This window comes from Barbus barbus (genome assembly GCF_936440315.1).
Source record: "Barbus barbus genome assembly, chromosome: 4".
Classification (NCBI taxonomy): domain Eukaryota; kingdom Metazoa; phylum Chordata; class Actinopteri; order Cypriniformes; family Cyprinidae; genus Barbus; species Barbus barbus.
In genome coordinates this window covers 32,387,290-32,410,238 of record NC_136732.1, presented here as the reverse complement: position 1 = coordinate 32,410,238, position 22,949 = coordinate 32,387,290, and the positions used below count along the sequence as shown (strand labels likewise).

Below are 22,949 nucleotides of genomic sequence, written 5' to 3'. Positions count from 1 at the left end.
GTCTGTCTGTCTGTCTGTCTGTCTGTCTGACTGTCTCACAGTTGATCTATCTGCATTTACATGTATCTCATTTAGTGTTTTATCGGTAGCGCCTCTGTCACTTAGAGTGCAATTTTGTTTTCTCTGCGGTACCACATTGTCACTTACCACGTGTAAGTGCCTGTGTAATGTCTTTGTGTGTGTTTGTGTGCGCCTGTGCAATTTACACAGACACTCTGATGAATATGTAAGGTGTGAATGAGCATGTAAACGCATGCTGAGAGGGTCCCTGCATGTGAAATGGACAAAAATTATTCAGGGTTATAAGGATTCACCCTCCGTGCATTTGTGTGTGCAAGTGTGTCACAAATATAGGTTCATTAAAATGGTGGGCAGACGTGACAAGTATGTGTTGTGTTTTGTGTGTGTGTGTGTGCGTGCGTGCGTGTGTGTGTGTGTGTGTGTGTGTGTGTGTGTGTCAGGGTGACTTGTGTCTCCTCGTCGAGCACATGTCTCATCCTGACACCTGTTTGCTCCTAAACTGTTTTGGGTTGCCACGGCTCCTCTAGGGATTCTGCTCACTACCAAAGTGGTTAACCACCACAGGAATGTGGAGAACTCCCTCTCCTCTCAGCAGACAGTTCTTTACCCCTCTTTTTCCCTCTAATTCATTTTGTTTATCTTTTTACTGTTTCTTTTAATGTGGAAAGTGCACAGCATAATATGTGTGCGTACATATTGGATGGCTAGAGTGTAACAACAATTAATTTTGCCCTTTGGGTCCAATTAACACCCCACAGCTTGACCCAGACTTTATCCCGTATGTATCAAAGCCAAACATACACACACGCATACACGCGCACTCACACACACGCGCGCGCACACACAATTTCAAGGTGAGGTGACTCTTGCTTGCGATCTGTACTACATTATTTTGCTGAATAAACGAGCTGTAATATAATAATAATATATAAATTGGATAGATGTATTGATAGATGATACATGGATGAGTATATGTATTCACAGACGACTAAATGTGGATGGATGGATAAATGGATGAACAGATGACTAAACACATTTGGATGGAATGATGGATGAATATATGGATAGACCTTAGTTGGATGGATGGAAAAATAAATGAATGGATAGATGTATTGATAGATGACTATATGGACTGTTAGGAAGATGGATGGATAGATGGTTGGATGGATGGATAGAAAAATAAATGGATGGATAGATGACTAAATAGACATTTGGATGGATGGACGTATTGACAGATGGCTAAATAGATTGGATATATGGATTGATTGATTGATAGATGGATGGATGGATTATAAGATGGTTATACAGCCAGATGGATGGATGTGCGGGAAGATAGATAGATAGATGGCTGGAGGGAGAGATGAAGTTGTACTGAAGTGAAGAGAGAGTTGCCCCTATTCAGCCTGTCAGCTGGTGAGCTTAGCGCAGTACAAGCTGGGTCTATACCCAATAACCCCTTCAGAACCTTCACACACACACACACACACACACGGGTGTTTTTAGTGACGCATGTTTGTGCAGTCAAGTCCCGGTGTACCGCTCACAATTACAGCTCTATATTTGAGTGAGTTCTGTGTAAATGTGCGCAGTTGTGCTATTCATTCCTTCTCACACAGCCCCACATTAGTGATTTGGGTTTAAATGCATTCAGCTTTGTTTCTTGGTGTTGTTTGGATATTTATTTCTGCATTGAACAGGCTGTGGCCTACATGTCAAAACCCCCTGAATAACCAGTCCCATTCAAATCAACACCTTTCAGTGTTTCTAAGCTGACATATTCTAATGAGACTGAACTCTGTGACACAGAATGCCATGAAAGATCTGTATGTTGGCATGCAGTGTTTGCTTAATAAGTCTTAATGCACATAAAATAAAACAGACAGCTATTTAAGAGATGACAGGGGTTCATGACAGGGTGCGATGATCAAATGGCGCTGCGGTTAGCCCGTGCCTGGAAATGTGGCCGGTCATTCCTGGAATGTGTGCTTGGTCTCTGAGCTTTAAGCCACGCTGCATCCATAAAGGCTTTAAATAAAGTTTATTCGAAATGTGCCACCATGAACCATAAAGGCAAACAGGAAGATCAAGAACCATCTGTTTTTATCGCTTCCTTTAATACACCCTATGTTTGTGTTATTCAGCAAATGAAATGATATTGTCCAGCTTGATTTATTAAGTGCATAGCAGTATGCATCTATCATTTGATCAGTCTGAGTGTGTGTCTGTGTGTCGTAACGTGGCAGGTGTATTTTCGTCATGATTGACAGGGTAATCAGGATGGATTAGGGCTAAAGTGAGTACAAATGTGATGGAAAACGTTTTTAGTTACACACTAAGCCCGCTGTTGTTTAATCTAACCCTCCTGCCCTCCACTCACACACACATGTACAGATGGAAGGAGTGAGAGGGGTTATTCAAAAGGCCGCTTCAGTTTGCCCTTAGTGTTAGTGACATCGAATCAACTTACTTGTTTGCTTTGGAAAGGCTTTACTGTGTTTAAATGTGTGTGCAGCTGCAAATAGCCCACCTCACTATCCAAGCAACACCCACTGTGCCAACGTGTGTGGAAACATTTTTAAAAAGCATTCCTTGAGCTCACGGATTCTACTGATGGTAAAAGTCTACACAGAATGATGCTGCTGAGTAGGTGTAGTACAGTGTTTGATGATTATATTATGAAACTAGTCTGGTTGTGCTGGAATGGAGGTGGCCAGCTACCAAATCCATTCAAATCCCTGCACTTAACAGAGATGGAGCATCGTTTTCTCTCCCCCTCCCTTCCTCCTCCTCTATGTTTCTCCTTTTCTCTTTTACACACTAACACACACATTTATTTTTCTGTTATGGTGGGGATTTTCCGTTGACTTCTATTATTTTTGTTCTGAGCTAATTATATTTTTATCCCCCCAACCCTAATGACACTCACAAAAACTTTTTACATTTTTATTTAGATTTATTTAGTCTGTTTAATTGTATTTCACATGCAAAGGCATCTTTGATTGTATGTTGTTAAAGGGGTCATATGATGATTTTTTTAAAGATCATTATTTTGTGTATTTGGTGTAACAGAATATGTTGACATGCTTTAATGTTCAAAAAACACATTATTTTTCAAATACTGCACATTATTGTAGTTCCTCTATGCCCCACCTCTCTCAATCTCAAGTCCCTCCTTCCGACAAGCGCAGTGTGCTCTGATTGGCCAACTGGCACAGTGCAATATGATTGGCCGAACACCACAAGCCGCATCGGAAATGTAATGCCCCTTTCCATAATCATGAACTTCAGCTTTCAAAATAAAAGTAAAGACAGTTAATAATGTCCTTAGTTTACCATCAGTTCAAGCCCGAAAGGGGAACAGAGTAACGTGACAGACACAGTAATGATATTCGTATGTATTTGCACACAAGCCGCGATTAAGACAGCTGACTCCACTGTGATGTGACCCTCTCTCACTTTCACTCTCTCACACACACACACACACACACACAGTGTGCAAAACTCCGCATTTGAACAGTCAATAGCAAATATTTAAACTAATAACAAAACATACTTACAGTCGCTGATTCAGATTGTCATAGCACATTCAGAATTACCTCCTCTCCTAGGTTCACGAAACGGTCGTCCATAAAATACGTTGCTGTTCTGTTGTAAGTAATCTTAATGATTCCTAAATGCATCTACTTTCAGAAGGCCAAATAAAGTGCTTTTGCTTTTGCATAGAAACACACAGCGTCTCCCTCTCATGGCTGCATCAACACTACTGCAATTACTGAAACCACGCCTTCTTTCTTTGCGCAGAATTATGCAAATATTTCCACATCGTGACATAGACATGTGGGGGCGTATTTGAATGAGCCGTTTTAGGGGGGCGTGGACGAGTCAAATTTGATAAAGAATATCTCTTTGGTTTTGAGACTTTAGTCCTTGCAACTTCAGTGATCTTATCTATGCACAAACAATTTGTAACACTCCACAGAGAAAGGAAAACTTGAAATTGCACTTTAAAATTGGTTGATAGATCTCCTCAGATAAATATTTTCTTAAAGTTTTCTTTTGTTTATGAAGCAGGCTTGTTAATTTTATGAATTTCAAGATAGCATAGCTTAGATAATTTGGAATTGAAAAAATGTAATGTTAAATGTTTGAGTTAATATTAATATTTCTTTGGTATTATGGCAAATTGGAACTTAATGGACTAGTTCACCAAAAAGTAAAATTCCCTCCAACTATTTTTGCGTGAACTCTGTAAAGGTGAGATGCATGTGGTATTACAAGGCTCTTTCATCTCTGTAGAAAAGTCTTTAAAGCATGACACTTTATATAACACTGTACTTTTGCCATAGTTCTCTAGACCAAAGCACATCCAAGAGTTTCTCTTTTAACCCTCTCCAGATTTCTTTTTCTCTATACTGTAATGCCAGTTGGGATTTGGGCACCACCAAGATTGGCTCAAGGCCTAATCTTCTGAGAGGTAATGTTTTTAATGCAAATGTCATGTTATATTGAATGTGCGACAGCATCACTCTTATTTCTGTGACCTTCGAAGTAAGATATACTGATGCACTGAGATGCATTTAAAACATTGCCACCCTTTGCTTGAAAAGTCGAGCTCTTTTGGGGCTCTATTCTGCTCTAGTGGGGCACTGAAGTATAGAGATGGCTTTATGCACTTGATAGCGATCAATAAAGTCTGTTCCTGTCACAAGAGTTTATAAGGTTCCAGGTCTGAAAATGTGAGAATAAACTGAAAAATTCAAATCAGCCAACTGAATACTGGGCTGGGTATGATCAGTTTATTAACTTACAGAAATATTTTTTGCCTTAAAAAAGGGATAGTTCATCAAAAAATGAAAGAATTTGTGTGTGTGTTAACCATAAAAACAGATTGTTGTTAACCAAACCATTAGTGTGTGGACAAAAAAAAAATCTTTATGTTCCACAGAAGAAAGTGTAAGAGATTGCAAGTTCAAATTTTGTGGTCCTTTTTTGTTTTAAGCTAAATAATAAAATTAATTAAATTGCCTTCGTCATTAAATGTACTGTGCAGTAAATGAATGATGTTGTCATTTGTAATTCTACTGTCCTATTCCTTTTCATTTCAAGACATACAATGACACAGACAGGCAAATTGTATGTAATCACAAGTTCCCTTTCAGTCGGTCACTCCGAGTTACGTCGGATGACCGATGAAATTGGGATCTCGCCAGAGAGACCAATCCACTTCGAGTGTAACTAAACGAGCGAATGGACATTGGCTTGCGGTAATTCGCATCCAGCTGCCGCTGATCACAGCGTGAGTATAAGAGGCAGCAGGTGCACCGCATTAATTCATCCTTTCGCTTCGGAGCCGTTGCAGAGAGAACGAGAGTGTGGGCGTTACGGCGACAGCAGCGGTGGTCATGATCTCGCGGCTTCAACAGAGCTCGTGCAGACAGCCACACCAGGAGTGTGCGGTGGCTAGCTCCCCTGCGTGCTTCAGCACTAAAAGAGCAATTTCTCTAAAAGAGCAACACGGGCGATCGTGTCTTTTTAAAGATGTCTTATCACCCGTGCGTTTCTGGGTGTGGTCATTTTCTGGCACCTCAGGACGTCACGATCGCTGCCTCACGTGTTTGGGCATTCAGCACGCTGAGGAAGCATTCGTGGATGGTTCATGTTCTTATTGTAGGGACATGACCATCTCGGAGTTGCGTAATAGACTCCACTATGTCAAACGTGGCATAGTCCCGGGGCGGCGCTGTTTCCGGTGGAGTCAGAGGTGATTTGGGGATCACAGTGAGGGCTTCCCCAAGAGGAGTTCCTCACCCCTCAAGCACTCTGCAGCCGGTGGGGTTGCTGTTGGAGCAGGCTGGGACCTCTGCAGAGCGTGGTACCCGTTTCCTTCGGTGCTCCCCCTGACGACCAGATGTCGATCGCTGCATCGGAGGGCGAGCTCTCTCTCTCTGGGGATGACGACCCGGTTGCGTTGCCCGAGCCAGACCCAGAGATTACAGCTATGCTTTCCCAGGCCGCCGAGAATGTCGGGTTCATGTGGAATATGTCTATATGAGGTCGGGGTTTTACAGCCCTTACTTCATTGTGCCCAAGAAAAGCAATGGGTTACGACCAATCTTGGATCTGCGAGTTTTGAACCGTGCACTTCACAAGATGCCGTTCAAGATGTTGACGCAGAAATATATTTCCCCTAGATTGGTTTGCAGCGATCGATCTGAAGGACGCGTACTTTCATGTCTCAATCCTCCCGCAACACAGGCCATTCCTGTGATTCGCGTTCAAGGGTCGGGCATATCAGTACAAGGTCCTGCCCTTCGGACTGTCCCTTTCGCCTCGTGTCTTCACGGGGTGTGCGCATCCTCAACTACCTCGACGACTGGCTCATACTTGCAGTTGTGCGCATCTCAGCCAGTTGGGTCTTCGGGTCAACTGGGAAAAGAGCAAACTCGTGCCAACTCAGAGGATCTCTTTTCTCGGCATGGAGTTGGATTTGGTCAACCAGACAGCACGCCTCACCCAGGAACGTGCTCAGTCGGTGCTGAACTACCTCAAGATTTTATCAGGCAGGACGGCGGTCCCACTGAAACTCTTTCAGAGGCTCCTGGGGCATATGGCTGCAGCTGTGGCGATAGATCCACTCGGTCGGCTTCATATGAGACCGCTTCAGCTCTGGCTGAATGGCCGAATCCCGAGGTGGGCATGGAAACGCTGTACTCACAACACTGTGCACTTCACAAGGGTTTCCTCCTGTGTTCTCACCTCAAACGGGTAGTGGCACTGAGAGGCCCGGCTCAGAGTCGGCTTGCGGCGTCCTTACGCCTAATGCTCTAGAGAGTTCCTTAACCAGGCAAACCCTGGCGCTTTGGTAGGGATCCCAATTTCGTCAGTCATCCGACATGACTCGGAGTGACCGACTGAAAGGGAACGTCTCGATTACGTATGTAACCCTTGTTCCCTGAAGGAGGGAACACAGAAGTCACGTCCTGTCGCCACAGTCGCTGTACCACCGCTGAGCTGCCTGAGCTCCTCAGCGAAAGCATGAATTAATGCGGTGCACCTGCTGCCTCTTATACTCACGCTGGGATCAGCAGCAGCTGGATGCGAATTACCGCATGCCAATGTCCATTGGCTCATTTAGTTACACTCGAAGTGGATTGGTCTCTCTGGCGAGATCCCAATTTCGTCGGTCATCCGACGTGACGTCTCCGTTCCCTCCTTCAGGGAACAAGGTTTACATACATAACCGAGACGTTATCTTCTTTTTACTGTCTTTTTGTATTAGGATTCAGTAGTTATCAGATTTTTGTGTGTCTGTGTTGATCTGTATTCAGTGTCCATCACGACTGTGCTGCTTTTCTGTCTTCACACATCAGTTTCAAAACAACACTATTCTTTTTACTCCTCACAGCTCAGAAGGCTAGTATAATTTGTTAATGGCTCAGTAATGATGTTTTTTATGCTTTTTTTCTGTTAATGACCTGCTTTCAAAGTGTGTGCACCATTGAATGTGTGTGATGATGTGCATGACTAAGAAAATGTTGTCATATCTCATTCTCCTCCTCCATCTAAATTTCAGTGCATTCATTTGGTAAAATAGCCTGCTGAGTGTGCGAGTGTTTGTGCCTCGTATATATTCTGCCTGAACACATACACGCTTATTTGATGATGCAGTGCATCAACCTCGGGTGTCAGAAAGCTGATTGACCCGCTAAGTGTGTGTGTTTGTGTGTGTGAAGCATTAGATAATTGTGTGTAGGTGTTTGAAATAGCGCCAGAATCACATAAAGCATAGTGCCTTTTAGCAGCCTTTAGAACAACAAAAGAAACTGCACTCAACTTTATAACAGAAACTTCATTGTAACATAAAACATAGCATACAGTCTTCATTCTTGCACCCATTTTTTGTATGTGCGTGTGTGTGTGTGTGTGTGTGTGTGTGTACCAGTAACTGTTTTACCCGTGGTGCAAAGTGACTTAAGTGGTTATTTCAGCAAAACATAGCCATTGTTTTTAGATTGTTATGGCTGAGTACGATGCCTAGTGGCACTTTACTGATTTCCACAGATACTCGTATTCCTACTCTGTAGGTTTTAAGATTACTCTGCGATTCAATATCATAAAAAGAGGCTCCACTGATGCCAGTTCACTAGCATTGTACCTTCTGCCGCATTCTCTTGAGATGAATAACCGTTTTTCTACCCTAGTTTACTTCTGAATGTAATTTCTTGCAGGTTAATTGACCTCTCTGTGGCTTTCTGGATCATTTTCCCCAGTGATCTGTAGTTCATAATGCTCACATTTGATTCAGCAGTCCCCAGGCGTCCTCTCGCTGATCTCGTGGACACTCACTTATCACTGAGACATGTGAAGCACAGCCCAATCTCTTCCCCCAATGGAAAATATGGCACTGTTTTTGAAAGCAATGTCGATGTCAATGAGAGAGCAAAAGAGAGAGAAAAGAGAGGCTGTGCAGGTTGATGTTTAGTTATGCTAATGCATACCATCAGCCGGCCGTCTCCTTCGGTGTGAGTTTGCTATCTGCTGTGATTTGACTTCACCTGCATAATTCTGAATTTATAATGATGTTCTGTGGTGTTGTAAAGCTCAGAGACGGGAGACCTGGACAGATTGTGCTCTTCACAAACCTCCATAATCTATACAGCATCTGTTAGCATAATCAGAACTGAATGTCTCACTGCATCATGCTTGCTCTTTTATGTATTAACTTTGGCTGTTATTCAGTATAAAAATGTAATTGGAATTAATTTGAAATGACTGCTTATAGGTCAGCAACATGATGTTTTTTGTGACAGTGACATTTTTTGTTAAGACTTTCTCTGCAAGCTTGTGAAAATACGAGCCACTCTGATTTCGCTCCTCCTGTGAGATATCTTATTATATATTTATTATTACATATGATATCTTATTATAATATTTCCGCCCCGTAATCTGCAAGTTTCCACCCACGGCGCTGCTGTTGTGGTGACAACAGAGTACCAGTTCTAACGCAGTGGCGAAAGTTCGAGCATGCTTGTTAAATGTTCTGTCTTTGGCTGCACTGATGAGCACAAAACACTATTTAGAGTCCCAGCCTCAATGGAGATGAGAGCAGTGGATGTATTGATATATTTACTGTATAATTACGCTGCTGCCACACAGATCTAATATAAACATGCGATTTCTTTCCTTGCTGTTTACCTTCACAGACATAAACGACTGTTTTTGTAACTCGTGTGTTTTTAACATGAAATTGTGTGTATTTGATAGTTTAAGCGCAATAAGACATGAAAGAGTATTAGTTTAGTGCTTACATGCCGTGGGACAGCCGCTTTCTGTGCGTGTGCCTCAGATGTACGTGCTCCGAAAAGAGAAGAGTATTTGAGTAGGAGCTGTGAAGGCAAAGCCCTATTCTGGAAAAGGGGGCGGGGAGCAGTCATTATAAACTTGATAATTGCATTATGGTTTTTAAAAGATTTTTCCATTTATTCAGCATGACCACTCTTATGTCATTGACCCTTATATGTAGGGCTGGGTGATATGGCACAAAAATTTAATTTCTATTTTTTTTTTCAGAACATTTGACAGATTCTCGATTTTTACATTTTTTATCTAGTCAATTTGAAAATGTAACTACAGCATGATTCAAGTAACGTTTTCCTTATTAACTCTCTAGTTAAATTCTATTCCAAGTGCACCACACATGAAGTTGTCTACATGATGTAAATGTTAAACAAATCACTTGTTAAATATCTTTGCAGAAAAGATGCATGAAATACAACTACATCTTGTACAAACTTTTCTTATACATATTATTTGTTCAGAAATAATGAGGAAAAATTCAAATTCAAAATTACTTAAGGTATAACACAAGTAAACTATTATTAACTATAAATGTTCTGTTAAAACAATGAACAGCAGCTTTCATCCTGTGACCATGATGCAAACATGAAATATCAGACATACAGTAGTAGTAGTTCTTTACAAGGTTTTTATTTGATTGTGCTGCTTTCCATTATTTTTCTATGTAAACAATGATGCGTTTGACTGTTGCACTCGCGTCTCAGGCATGAAATAACGTTCTATAAACGTCGAGCTCTAGTTAAAAGAAGCTTAATCTTCTTGCATTTTTCCTATTCCACTGCCTGTGTCACATCTTTGTCAACACAAAAGCGCATTCTGTGTGAATTATATATTTTACTTATTGTCCTTCACAGAGTGCATCACACGTAAGCGGTTAATCATGTGAGCCAATATGAGGTTGGATCATTCTTTTCTCTTTACTGTTATCATTAGCACATTGTCAAAGTGTCTAAATCTAACATTTGATAATATTTCAATTCTAAATCATGATTTCTCAATTTATAAATTAAAATTAAACCATGGCAAAACATTAAATTCAAATTAATCAATAAAATCTGAAAATTCGCCAGCCCAACTTATATTTGGTGGGAAAAGTCCCCTAATAAAGATAATTCAAAGACTGTACACAATAATTCACACACCACACTTATACAGAAAGTAATTTAACATGGATTAAACTGAAGTTATGAATCACAGCAAATGTTGCAAAGCTATGAAACAGAGCAAAATTCTTCTCATCCTAACTGAGTTGAACACACACATGTCCCCTAACAAACAAGCACACACACACACACACACACACACACAGCATGGCCTGAGCAAACACGCCCATCTCCACTAGTGATGCCAGCGGCCCTCAGAAAACCTATTAGGGAGAGAGCATCCAGTCAGCCGTTCACACAACTCATCGTGTTCCACAGGGCTGTGTCTCCAAACCAGACAGAGCATCACTTTAGCAAAACAACAGAAGACTCATCACTCCAGAGCCCAGCCAGCCAATTATAGATTCATCTGAACATACAACGCCAGTGGCTAATAATGTCACGCACACAACTACTGTAGCTTCCATTTGCTAGATTGAGTTTAAAACTGTTGGCAGACATTGTATTTTCACTGACATGTCTTTATTGTGTCTGATAGTAAATATTACTGTGGCACTCTGGAGCTGATTTTATCTTCACTTTCACCACTTATGACCACTTATCTTCAATTTGGCTGGAATGAAAGTACTGAAGTCAGACGAACCTTTCAGAGTTTAGAATCACAAGTGGGATCAGAAAATAACTGAAAATAATAAGACAGAAAAAGTAAGAGACTGAACAACTTGGCAAACTCTTTTTGTTTTTCTGTATAATTTATAGGTCTTTGTTAACTGTATTTGTGAGATTGTCTCTGGCTGATTTAGATTTTTTTCCCCATGCTTTTTATGGAGAGTTGAGGAGAAAAGAGAAAAACAGAACTGGGAAAAGTTGCAGGCCCAATTCAAATTTGTGCCACCCATTTGTGATGTACAGTATATTATATTATATTGTATTGTATTGTATTGTATTGTATTATACAGTCATGGCCAAAAATATCGGTACCCTTGGTAAATATGATCAAAGAAGGCTGTGAAAATGAATCTGCATTGTTAATCCTTTTGATCTTTTATTTTACAAATTCACAAAAATCTAACCTTTCATTGGATAATGTAGCATTTGGACCAATCAGACACACAATTTTGCATTTGATTTAACAAATCAATTACTTATTAGATTAACAAATAGTCACAGACCCCCCACCCAATACACATACTGGGTGCAAGTCTGTCTGTCAATGACTACAGGACTCTGGTTCCATGGCAACCCCTCTGATAACACTTGTTTTATTGCTCAAAGGAATGCGGGAACTCACTTCTTTTCCCCTTAGGAAAGAGACATGGACTCTTCTGTAATTAATTCATAGAAAACCTTTCTTTGAATGAACACACATATCTTCAGGTCATTGTGTATATTATTACTGTTCTTGTATATGTTTTTGCGTATTGTATCCTGTTTTATGCATGATTATGATAGAACACTCATGTATATCACATTTGGTCTCTATCAATTCGTCTTCGGATGATCTGATTGAGATTGTATATTATGTGTCGATACCTATGCAACATATGTGTTCTAAGAATCTTTAATAGTTTGTATATCAACGTCCAATCCAGTTCATATGCAAATTACCATGCATGGAGACAAAGAGTCGTAAACTTTCCCTCCAAAAGTTCAAGCCACCACAGGCTCTCCGACTCCCCAGAGGTGTGACCTCTTTAGCAGATAAAGCTCTCACGTAAGTGACGCCCCTGCAGTCTGCGGTTCTGTTAGATTCTGAGAAGATGAGGATGTGAGCTAAAACTCTTCTGAACACTGTAAGTTTTTGTGCCAGGCCTTGCGGCCTTGACTTTCCATTCAACAAAGGATCTTCGGACCTCAGCAGATTTCTTTCTTAGCTCTTTTCCACTTTCTACCTCAGAACATCTTTGGAATTCATCACTCTTCAACCCGGAAGAACGTGATCGGGAGTCCAAAACCTTGAATCCATTAAGACTTTTTTTCTGAGGCTGCATTCCGGACACTCGTCACGACCAAATGCATTGCAAGTATTGTACATTTAACTAAACAAAAAAAGGTTATTAGTACAAGTTATAGACCCGTTATAAACGGCGCTGATGGTTTTACTCAGGTGGTTAAATGACTTTTTCCATAACTGCATTCTCTGGTTTTCCTGATGGTTTCATCCATCAACTCTCATTAGCCCTTTCCCCATGTATGAGTGATTGTATGTATGTTTGTTTGTTAGACTAGTTTGCGTTGGTGTTTAGTTAATAAAAGTTGTGTGCACAAATTACATAAGTTTCTGGTTCTGCCTTGCAAATTAAATATCTCTTTACGATTTTGGCCCTCGCTACATGCTCTAATGCATTAATAGGAAAGTATTTCCTGTGGCTTTCTTAGAGTTGATATGAACTTACACTGAATGTTCGCTGGACGATTTAATTCTGCTACAGTTATTACTGTCAGCCGATATAAATAATTGTAATTAATCATAATTAATTCCCCTTTTGAGCTTATAAATTGCTACAATAATACGAATTTAAAATGGGGGGAAATATCATTATGAAATAAATATTTTTCTAAAATACACGTTGGACACAATTATTGGCACCCCTAGAAATTCTTATGAGTAAAATATCTCTGAAGTATATTCCCATTCATATTCACAATTTTGAGCACTCCAGGGTGATTATGAAAATGAAATTTTCCAGCCATGGCTTCCTATTTCACAGAATTATAAATAGGAGGGAAAACAAAGGAACCAAATTCCCTTAATCATCCAACACAATGAGAAAAATAAATGCGAAAGATAATTGAGCTTCACAAATTAGTGAAATGGCTTTAAGAAAAGAGCTAGAGCAGTGAAAATTCCCATTTCCACCATCAGGGCAAGAATTTCCAATCAACATAAAATGTTACGAAACTGCCTGGAAGAGGACGTGTGTCTATATCGTCCTAATGCACGGTGAGAAGGAGAGTTTGAGTGGCTAAAGACTATCCAAGGACCACAGCTGGAGAATTGCAGAGAGTCTCGGGGTCAGAAAACCTTTTAAAAAAAATTGTCATACAGCACCTACATCACCACATGTTGTTTGGGAGGGTTTCAAGAAATATTCTCCTCACTCATCCAAAACTCCAGCATATTCAGTTATCAGACAACTGGAACTTCAGATGGGACTGGCTTCTATGGTCAGATGAAACTAAAAAATGAGCTTTTTAGCAGCAAACACTCAAGATGAGTTTGGTGAACACAGGGATAAAAGTACCCCATGTGTACAATGAAATATACTGCTGTATTTTTGATGTTGTGGGCCTATATTTCTGCTGGAAGTCCTGGACATCTTGTTCAGACACATGGCATCATGGTTTCTATCAAATACCAACAGATAAAAAAATCAACAAGTGACTGACTGACATGTGCCATGTTTGGATCTTCCAAAAAATTTAGAGCTGTTAAACTGGCAAATGGAGGTTTCAAAAAGTACTGAATAAATGTCACGGAACTGAGGCGGAAGCAAAGATGCAGGTGAAGTTATATTTAATAGTCAGATTTACACAGCACAATACAGACAACAGTCTCTCGGATGATGTCGTGGCGCAGGGACCAGATGAACAGCGTGCAGGTGGAGAGTGTCGGTGATGAATCCAGTGCAGGTGAAGAGTGTCGGGGATGAATCCAGTGCAGGTGATGATCCGGGTGGGACGAACACTTCTGACACACTCGAACACGAACAGGACGACAAAGGTACACGAAGAACACTGACTGGGGCACATCCAACACATCCAGGAACATTCAAACGATCTGACAAGGGAGAGAAGATTTAGTGAGGCTTTATAGCTGAGTGAATTGGCAGCAGCTGGTGTGGGAATTGAGATCAGCTGGCGCGCTGATCACGGAGCGAGGGACACGCCCACTCGCACACAATACACAGACACAGACAATGATACACGAGACATGAAGGAGGCAGTAGATTAATATACCGTGACAGTACCCTCCCTCCTAGGAACGCCTCCTGGCGTCCCCAGACTCCCTTACCTGTCGATTGTAATCATCGATAAGGGAGTGATCCAGAATGTCTCTAGCAGGCACCCAACTTCTCTCCTCCGGACCGTAACCTTCCCAGTCCACCAAGTACTGGAATCCGCGTCCCCTCCGCCTAGAGTCCAGAATACGATCGACCGAATAAGCAGGTTCCCCTTCTACGAGTCGCGGCGGTGGGGGAACCGGGGCTGGCGGATTAATGCGGGAATAAAAAACGGGTTTAATTTTGGACACGTGGAAGACGGGATGAATTCTCCTGTACACTGGAGGAAGATTGAGGCGAACTGCCACCGGACTAATGATTTTAGTGACAGCAAACGGGCCAATGAATTTGGGAGCAAGCTTATTAGAAACGGAGCGGAGAGGAATGTTCTTGGTAGAAAGCCACACTTTGGAACCGACGACGTATACGGGAGGTCTAGACCGGTGGCGATCGGCCTTGGCCTTGGTGCGCGCTCCCACTTGGAGTAGAGTCTCGCGGGCTCTAGTCCAAGTGCGATGACACCTCTGGACAAAGGCGTGAGCGGAGGGGACCGCGACCTCGGATTCCAGACTAGGAAAAATTGGTGGCTGGTAACCTATACTACCTTCAAACGGAGATAGGCCCGTAGATGACACTGGCAACGAATTGTGGGCGTACTCCACCATTGACAGTTGTTGGCTCCATGAGGAAGGATTCTTGGAGACCAGACATCGCAACGTTCTCTCCAAATCCTGGTTGGCTCTCTCGGTTTGACCATTGCTCTGGGGATGAAACCCTGAGGACAGACTAACAGTAGCACCCAGCAATTTACAAAACTCTCGCCAAAATTTGGACACAAATTGGGGACCTCTGTCGGAAACCACGTCCGTCGGGAGGCCATGTAACCGAAAGACGTGGTCAACGACTGTTACCGCTGTCTCCTTGGCTGAGGGTAATTTGGGCAAGGGAATAAAGTGGGCCGCCTTCGAGAATCGGTCCACCACGGTCAAAACTACCGTGTTACCCTGAGAGGGTGGGAGGGCGGTGACAAAATCTAGAGCGATATGGGACCAGGGTCTCGAAGGGACCGGCAGCGGTTGAAGGAGCCCATCTGGGGGTCTATTGGAAGTCTTACCAGTGGCACAAACTGAGCAAGCCAAAACAAAACTGTGAACATCGCGAGCCATAAGTGGCCACCAAAATCGTTGCTTGACTAAAGATGTAGTGCGACTGACTCCTGGATGACAAGCCACACTGGAACAATGACCCCACTGAATAACGTCGGACCGTAATCCCTCTGGCACAAATAACCGGTTCGGTGGGCAACCGACCGGAGGCGTTACCCCTTGCAAGGCCGTCTTGACCTTCGATTCGACCTCCCATGTGAGTGCGGAGATGATAAGGGTCTCCGGAAAAATACACTCGGGAGTAGACGGGCGATCGGAACGGTCAAAAATGCGTGATAAAGAATCGGGCTTGATGTTCTTGGAGCCCGGGCGGTACGAGAGAGTGAAGTCAAAACGTCCGAAAAAAAGTGCCCACCGAGCCTGCCTAGAGTTCAATCTTTTGGCAGTTCTAATGTATTCTAAATTCTTGTGATCGGTCCATACGATGAAAGGTACCCCCGACCCTTCCAACCAGTGGCGCCATTCTTCCAATGCTAGCTTGACTGCCAACAACTCTCTGTTACCAATGTCATAATTACTCTCGGCAGGGGACAAACGGTGGGACAAAAACGCGCATGGATGCATTCTGTCGTCTGCCGGAGAGCGCTGGGATAGAACTGCACCTACCCCCACCTCTGACGCATCGACCTCCACCACGAACTGACGTGATGGGTCAGGGGTAATTAAGATGGGGGCTGAAACAAAGCGGTCCTTCAGTTTGGCAAACGCAGCCTCAGCTGCGCTTGACCACCTGAACGTAGTTCTGGGGGAGGTCAAGGCGGTCAGAGGAGAGGCTAGTTGGCTGAAATTGCGAATAAACCGCCGGTAAAAATTGGCGAACCCCAGAAACCTCTGCAGGGCCTTGCGGGAGTCTGGGCTTGGCCAATTCACCACAGCCTTAACCTTGTCAGGGTCCATGCGCACTCCCTCAGACGACACAATGTACCCTAGGAAAGGAACCGACTGTGCATGAAAAGCGCATTTCTCCGCCTTGACAAAAAGCCCATTCTCTAACAGCCTCTGAAGCACTCGTCGAACGTGCTGCACGTGCTCCTGGAGAGAAGAAGAAAAAATCAATATGTCATCCAGGTAAACATATATGAATTGATCGACCATATCTCGCAGCACGTCGTTGACGAGTGCCTGGAAGACTGCCGGGGAGTTGGACAGCCCGAAGGGCATGACCAAGTATTCAAAGTGCCCCCTGGGGGTGTTAAAAGCAGTCTTCCATTCGTCCCCCCTCCTGATGCGGACCAAATGATAAGCGTTACGTAAGTCCAATTTAGTGAAGATCGACGCTCCCTGCAACCTCTCGAAAGCTGAAGACATCAGCGGCAAAGGATAGGTATTCTTTACCGTGATGCTGTTCAACCCTCGGTAGTCAATGCAAGGTCGCAGTGATCCGTCCTTCTTCCCCACAAAAAAGAACCCCGCCCCCGCGGGAGAAGAGGAGGGCCGGATGAACCCCGCTGCTAGAGAATCAGAAATATATTTCTCCATAACCTCTCTCTCTGGAACAGAAAGTGAATATAATTTGCCCTTAGGCGGAGACGTACCTGGCAATAACTCTATGGCACAGTCATAGGGACGATGTGGAGGGAGAGAAGCAGCACGGGACTTACTGAACACCTCCTTCAGGTCTAGATACTCCGTGGGCACGTTAGACAAATCCCCTGCCTCCTCCTGCAAAGTGGAAACAGAAACAGACGGACAAGCAGACACAAGACAAGACTCATGACATTTAGTGCTCCATTCCGATACAGATTTCTGCTGCCAATCTATCCTGGGGTTGTGCTTGGTAAGCCAGGGGTGTCCTAAAACAATGGGTGCCAGGGGGGAGTCCAGAATGTAGAATGAAATGATTTCAGTGTGATTGCCAGATACAATGAGTGTGATGGGTCCTGTGGTGAAGGAAATGGTAGGCAAGGTTTGGCCATTGAGGGCGTGGACTGAGATGGTATGAGTGAGGGGTAGGAGGGGAACCTGAATCCGTAGAGCAAACTTGTGGTCCATAAAATTACCTTCTGCCCCAGAGTCCAATAGTGCTTGACCGTCGTGAGTGTGTGCTGTCCACCTTAGTCTTACCGGGAGGAGTGTAGATGTAAATGAGGTCTTTTCAGCGGAAATCCCACCCGACAGTAGCCTCAGATTCACTGCCGGGCTTGGCCTTTTACTGGGCAGTTGTATGCGAAATGTCCCGCCGTACCACAGTAAAGGCAAAGGCCCTGGGACCTCCGCCTCTCCTTCTCCTCCCGAGACAGCCGAGCTCGCCCGACCTGCATGGGCTCGGGATCGTAGACGGGGCTGACCGCGTCCCTGTCACTGGCTCTGAGTGTCGGCGTTTCCTCCGGAAATCGAGTAGGAACCCTCCACCGTTCAACTCGCGAGAGTCGGGAGTCCACCCGAAGAGCCAGTTCGATCAGCCCATTCAGGGTGGTGGGTAAATCCAGCATGTAGATCTCCCTCTGGACGCGGTCAGCCAGCCCATGCAGGAACATATCCCACTGCGCCTCCTCGTTCCACTGACACTCTGCCGCCAAGGTCCGGAACTCGATGGAGTAGTCCGCTACCGCTCTCTCCCCTTGTCTCAGATCCGCGAGGATCCGGGCCGCCTCCTTTCCCGCGGCCGCGCGGTCAAAGACTCTTTTCATCTCGGCGGAGAGTGTCTGAAACGAGGTACAGCATGGATCCTGGTTCTCCCACACCGCCGTTCCCCATAGTGCTGCTCTCCCAGTCAGAAGGGTGAGCACGAACGCCACCCTGCTCTGTTCGTTGGCGAAGGTCCTAGGCTGCAGAGCAAAATGCATTGAACAACGCGTGAGAAATGCTCTGCAATAGTTCGGCTCACCACTATACCTTTCCGGAGCTGGTAGGCGGGGCTCTGGCTGGGAGACGCTCTCTGGTGGTATGAGGGGAGCTGGCGGTGTGGGTGGCGCAGCAGAGATTTGCAGATGTTCCATTTTCTGGGTGAGCTCGGACACCTGCGCCATAAGAGCATGAATCGCCAGCCCGGACTCCTTCATGCTCTTCTCCTGGGCATCCATCCGAGAGACGCTGGCTCTGAGGAAGTCCTCCAGAGACGAGGATGATCCGCCTGCTGCTTCCATTCTCTGGTCAGATCGTTCTGTCACGGAACTGAGGCGGAAGCAAAGATGCAGGTGAAGTTATATTTAATAGTCAGATTTACACAGCACAATACAGACAACAGTCTCTCGGATGATGTCGTGGCGCAGGGACCAGATGAACAGCGTGCAGGTGGAGAGTGTCGGTGATGAATCCAGTGCAGGTGAAGAGTGTCGGGGATGAATCCAGTGCAGGTGATGATCCGGGTGGGACGAACACTTCTGACACACTCGAACACGAACAGGACGACAAAGGTACACGAAGAACACTGACTGGGGCACATCCAACACATCCAGGAACATTCAAACGATCTGACAAGGGAGAGAAGATTTAGTGAGGCTTTATAGCTGAGTGAATTGGCAGCAGCTGGTGTGGGAATTGAGATCAGCTGGCGCGCTGATCACGGAGCGAGGGACACGCCCACTCGCACACAATACACAGACACAGACAATGATACACGAGACATGAAGGAGGCAGTAGATTAATATACCGTGACAATAAAAGGGTGCCGTTAATTGTGGCCAATGTGTATAAGAGAAAAACATTTATTTCATAATGATATTTCCCCCCATTTTAAATTCTTATTATCCAATGAAAAGTTAGATTTTTGTGAATTTTTAAAATAAAAGATCAAAAGGATTAATAATGCAGATAAATTTTCACAGCCGCCTTTGATCATATTTACCAAGGGTGCCGATATTTTTGGCCATGACTGTATTACATTATATTAGGCTATATTATTTGATTAATTTGTGTTGTTTATTTATAAACATATTTAGGTCAACAAAAACTTTTCTTTTTTTTTTAAACATCATATATTAGGTCTATAATTTTCCATTTTCGCTTTTAGTTACAGTACATATAAATTAAAATAATAGAATAGCATTTTTGTGGTGGCACCAATGAAAATAAAAATGTTCTGTACAAGTGGAATTGTCAATATTTATACGTTTAATAAAAATAAATAAAAACATTATATATATATATAACAGTTTTATAATAATTTTTATTTATTTTATTTTTACTCAGACTATATTTACTCTATTTACTCAGACTGATCCTGTCAGTAACTGAAGGACTATATTCTCTTGACCTGTGGAGGGTGCTCTGATCAGAAGTTGGCCACGTCATGTCTTGTTTCAGTACAGTATTTTTGGAGCGCTTTACAATCTACCCTGCTGTTTTTGCATTTGTTTGTTTGCTTGTGTGAGCAAGAGTGACAGAAATACACACATGTACCTATATATGAGTGACTTTCAGCAGGATATCCGTGCACTGATTGATGCGGTCTCATGGGGAGGCGTGGATAGAAGACGTGAAACAAGACACGCGCAGCACAGCACAGAAGATCGCTAACAGCCCTCTCCTTGATCCACTGCCACTCCTTCAGCTGTCTGTCCAGACGACAGGGTGACCTCAGGGCTCTTTTCAGATCTTTAACTAAGACAAATAGGAGCTCAATGAATCTAAACTGTTCCATGATGTCAACATGACCAACAGTGACAGCAGCTCAACAATACGGCTTTTGTCCTGCTGCTCTAGATGGCCCTGTAGATTTTTGTGCTTTTGCCCTACTAATATTTTCTTTCCCCCTGAAAATTACACTTTTTTTTTTTTAGCAACACATTGTTGTGCAATGCTATATATATATGTATATGGTGTGTACGTACAGTATGTGTGTGTGTGTAAGTAGTATAGGCTACACGTGTTTAGGCTACTTAGCTAAGTGGTGACATTCCATAGGCGTCATGGTTTTTATACTGTACAAATTATTCTATTGCCCTACACCTAAACATACTCCTTACAGGAAACTTTTTACAATTTAAAAAAAAACTTTGTTTACTTTATTTTTATACCAGTTTTACAAATGAGGATGTCCCCAAAGGGTGGTTTTTGGAGATTTTGTCAAGTTTTGCTCACTTTTGGGTACAAATTTGTCCCCAAAATACGGTTAAACACACACACACACACGTGTATGTATGTGTGTGTGCGTACAGTATATGTACACACACATATAAAACGTATGTACTGTACATTTTATATATGTACAATGTGTGTGTGTGTGTGTGTGTGTGTGTGCGCATGTTTATGTGGTTTATGAGGACACAAATTTGTATAATGACATGGGTATGACAGAGGTATTACAATATGAAGGTGGTTTATGAGGACACTGCCTATGTCCCCGTAATTCAAAAGGCTTATAAAACATACTAAATGGTGTTTTTTTGAAAATCTAAAAATGCACAAAGTCTCCTGTGAGGGCTAAGTTTAGGTGTAGGGTTGGTGTAGGGCAATAGCACACACAGTTTGTTCAGTATAAAAACCATTACGCCTATGGAGAGTCCCCATAAACCACAAAAACCAACATGTGTGTGTGTGTGCGTGCGCAACACAACAATGTTCAATTATCATAGAAAACCAAATGTTTAAGTTTGCAAGACAATAGAAACACATAAAGGTAATCAATAAATGTAAAATGTTATGACAACACAGCTCTGCACAGTAAGTGACAGTTCAGGTTAACTGGCCCCGAAATCTCTCACACTGGCCCTGGCTGTCCATATTGTTGAGCCCTTCAGTAAAGAGCTCAAATGGCTGACAATAAAGTAATTAATGGAACAGCATTTTCTGAGGAATATCATATACAACTGAATGATTACTGTCCATTTCCCTCAGTTTTAAATTAAAATCCTTACAGAATCATTGCTTCTTAATCTGAACAGATGTCTTAATGAAAGTGTTTTAGTTGATTTACTTATTTTCGAATTTTATTTTAGTTGTTATGTTTAACCAATCATATAGTTGGAGTGTTGTGAGCTGGGTGGGGAAGGTTACAGTATGTTTGGGCAGCAGAGACAGATGTGTGTTTGTGATCTGTGGTTAGGGAGTGGTGTTTAGAGAAGGAGGCACAGGATCAATGGGGCCTGTGTGCATGTGTAAAATGCTCTAGTGTATGTTTGTCCATGTGAGGTGTGTGTTTGATAGGCAAGTCCAGAGATTATGGGGGTTTAATAGTAGGCTAGTGGTGCACAAAATGATATTCAGGAGCTGCATGCAAAGATATTTTATTTATTATTATTTTTAAGAAGCAGATAACGTTAAAAAAAAGTTTCATATATAATATATGACTGTAATTAACTATAAAAATAAAAACAAGCAGGATTTCCGTATGTTCTGGGCATTGTTGATGAATATCTCCCCCTAGTGGAGGTCAGTAGCACTGCTGTACTCCCCAGAGATGTCAGAAAATAATGAACTGGAAATGTTGTAAATTATACATATACATTACAGTTCAAAAGTTAAGGGTAGGGTCAGTAAGTTTTTCCCTGGAAATAAATGAATATTTTCATACAGCAAGGATGCACTAAATTGATCCAAAGTGACAAATGATTTTGATTTAAAATAAATGCTGTTCTTTTGAACATTGTTCATCAAAGAATCCTGGAGGGGAAAAGCATGTTCTCGGCATATTAGAATAATTTCTAAAGGATCATGTGACACTGAAGACTGGAGTAATGATGCTGAAAGTTCTGCTTTGCATCAAAGGATTACATTTTAAAATATAATAAAATACAAAATTGATATTTTAAAAACAGTATTACTGTCATATTACTGTTTTACTCTATTTTTAATTAAATGCAACATTGGTGAACATAAGAGACTTTAAAACATTAAAACAGCTTACCAACCCTAAACTTTTGAATGTGTGTGTGTGTACATGTATATATTTCTTTTATCACCATGTATAAAACTGCTTCGATGTGACAAATCAGTTGTTCAAAATGCAATTAGTATGAAGTCAGAGAAAACTTTTTGTATTAATATAAAACTGAGAAAATGTGGTTTAAAAAACTTTTAAATGGAGATCTTAAACTATTTTAGATGAACTAAAATAACTTTTCTTCTCTCTTTAGGAATGAAGCGTCCGTTGAGTCCTGTTGAAGACGGGTCGCTGACTGAACAGACTGGGCATGAGGGCGTGTCCTCTGAAGGGGTGGAGTTTACAAGACAGGACGCCCCACCGATAAACTCTCGTCCGAAGCGGGAGCGCAAACACAGGTCGTACACACTCTGTGAAGTGTGCAACATTCAGCTGAACTCTGCAGCACAAGCACAGATACACTACAATGGCAAAACACACCAGAAAAGACTCAAACACATAAACAACAGCAACACAGGTATGATATGTGTGTCTT

General features: G+C 42.6%; 1 protein-coding gene across 2 annotated transcripts in view; it reads left to right on the top strand.

Moving 5' to 3' along the window:
• LOC306861983 (zinc finger protein 385D-like) overlaps positions 1-22,949 on the top strand; it is a 115,555-nt gene that overhangs the window by 19,351 nt on the left and 73,255 nt on the right. For both annotated transcript variants that reach the window (XM_079404543.1, XM_079404542.1), the window contains exon 2: positions 22,668-22,931. In XM_079404543.1, coding sequence (XP_079260669.1) covers positions 22,668-22,931 — 264 coding nt within the window. The remainder of the gene's footprint in view (positions 1-22,667; positions 22,932-22,949) is intronic.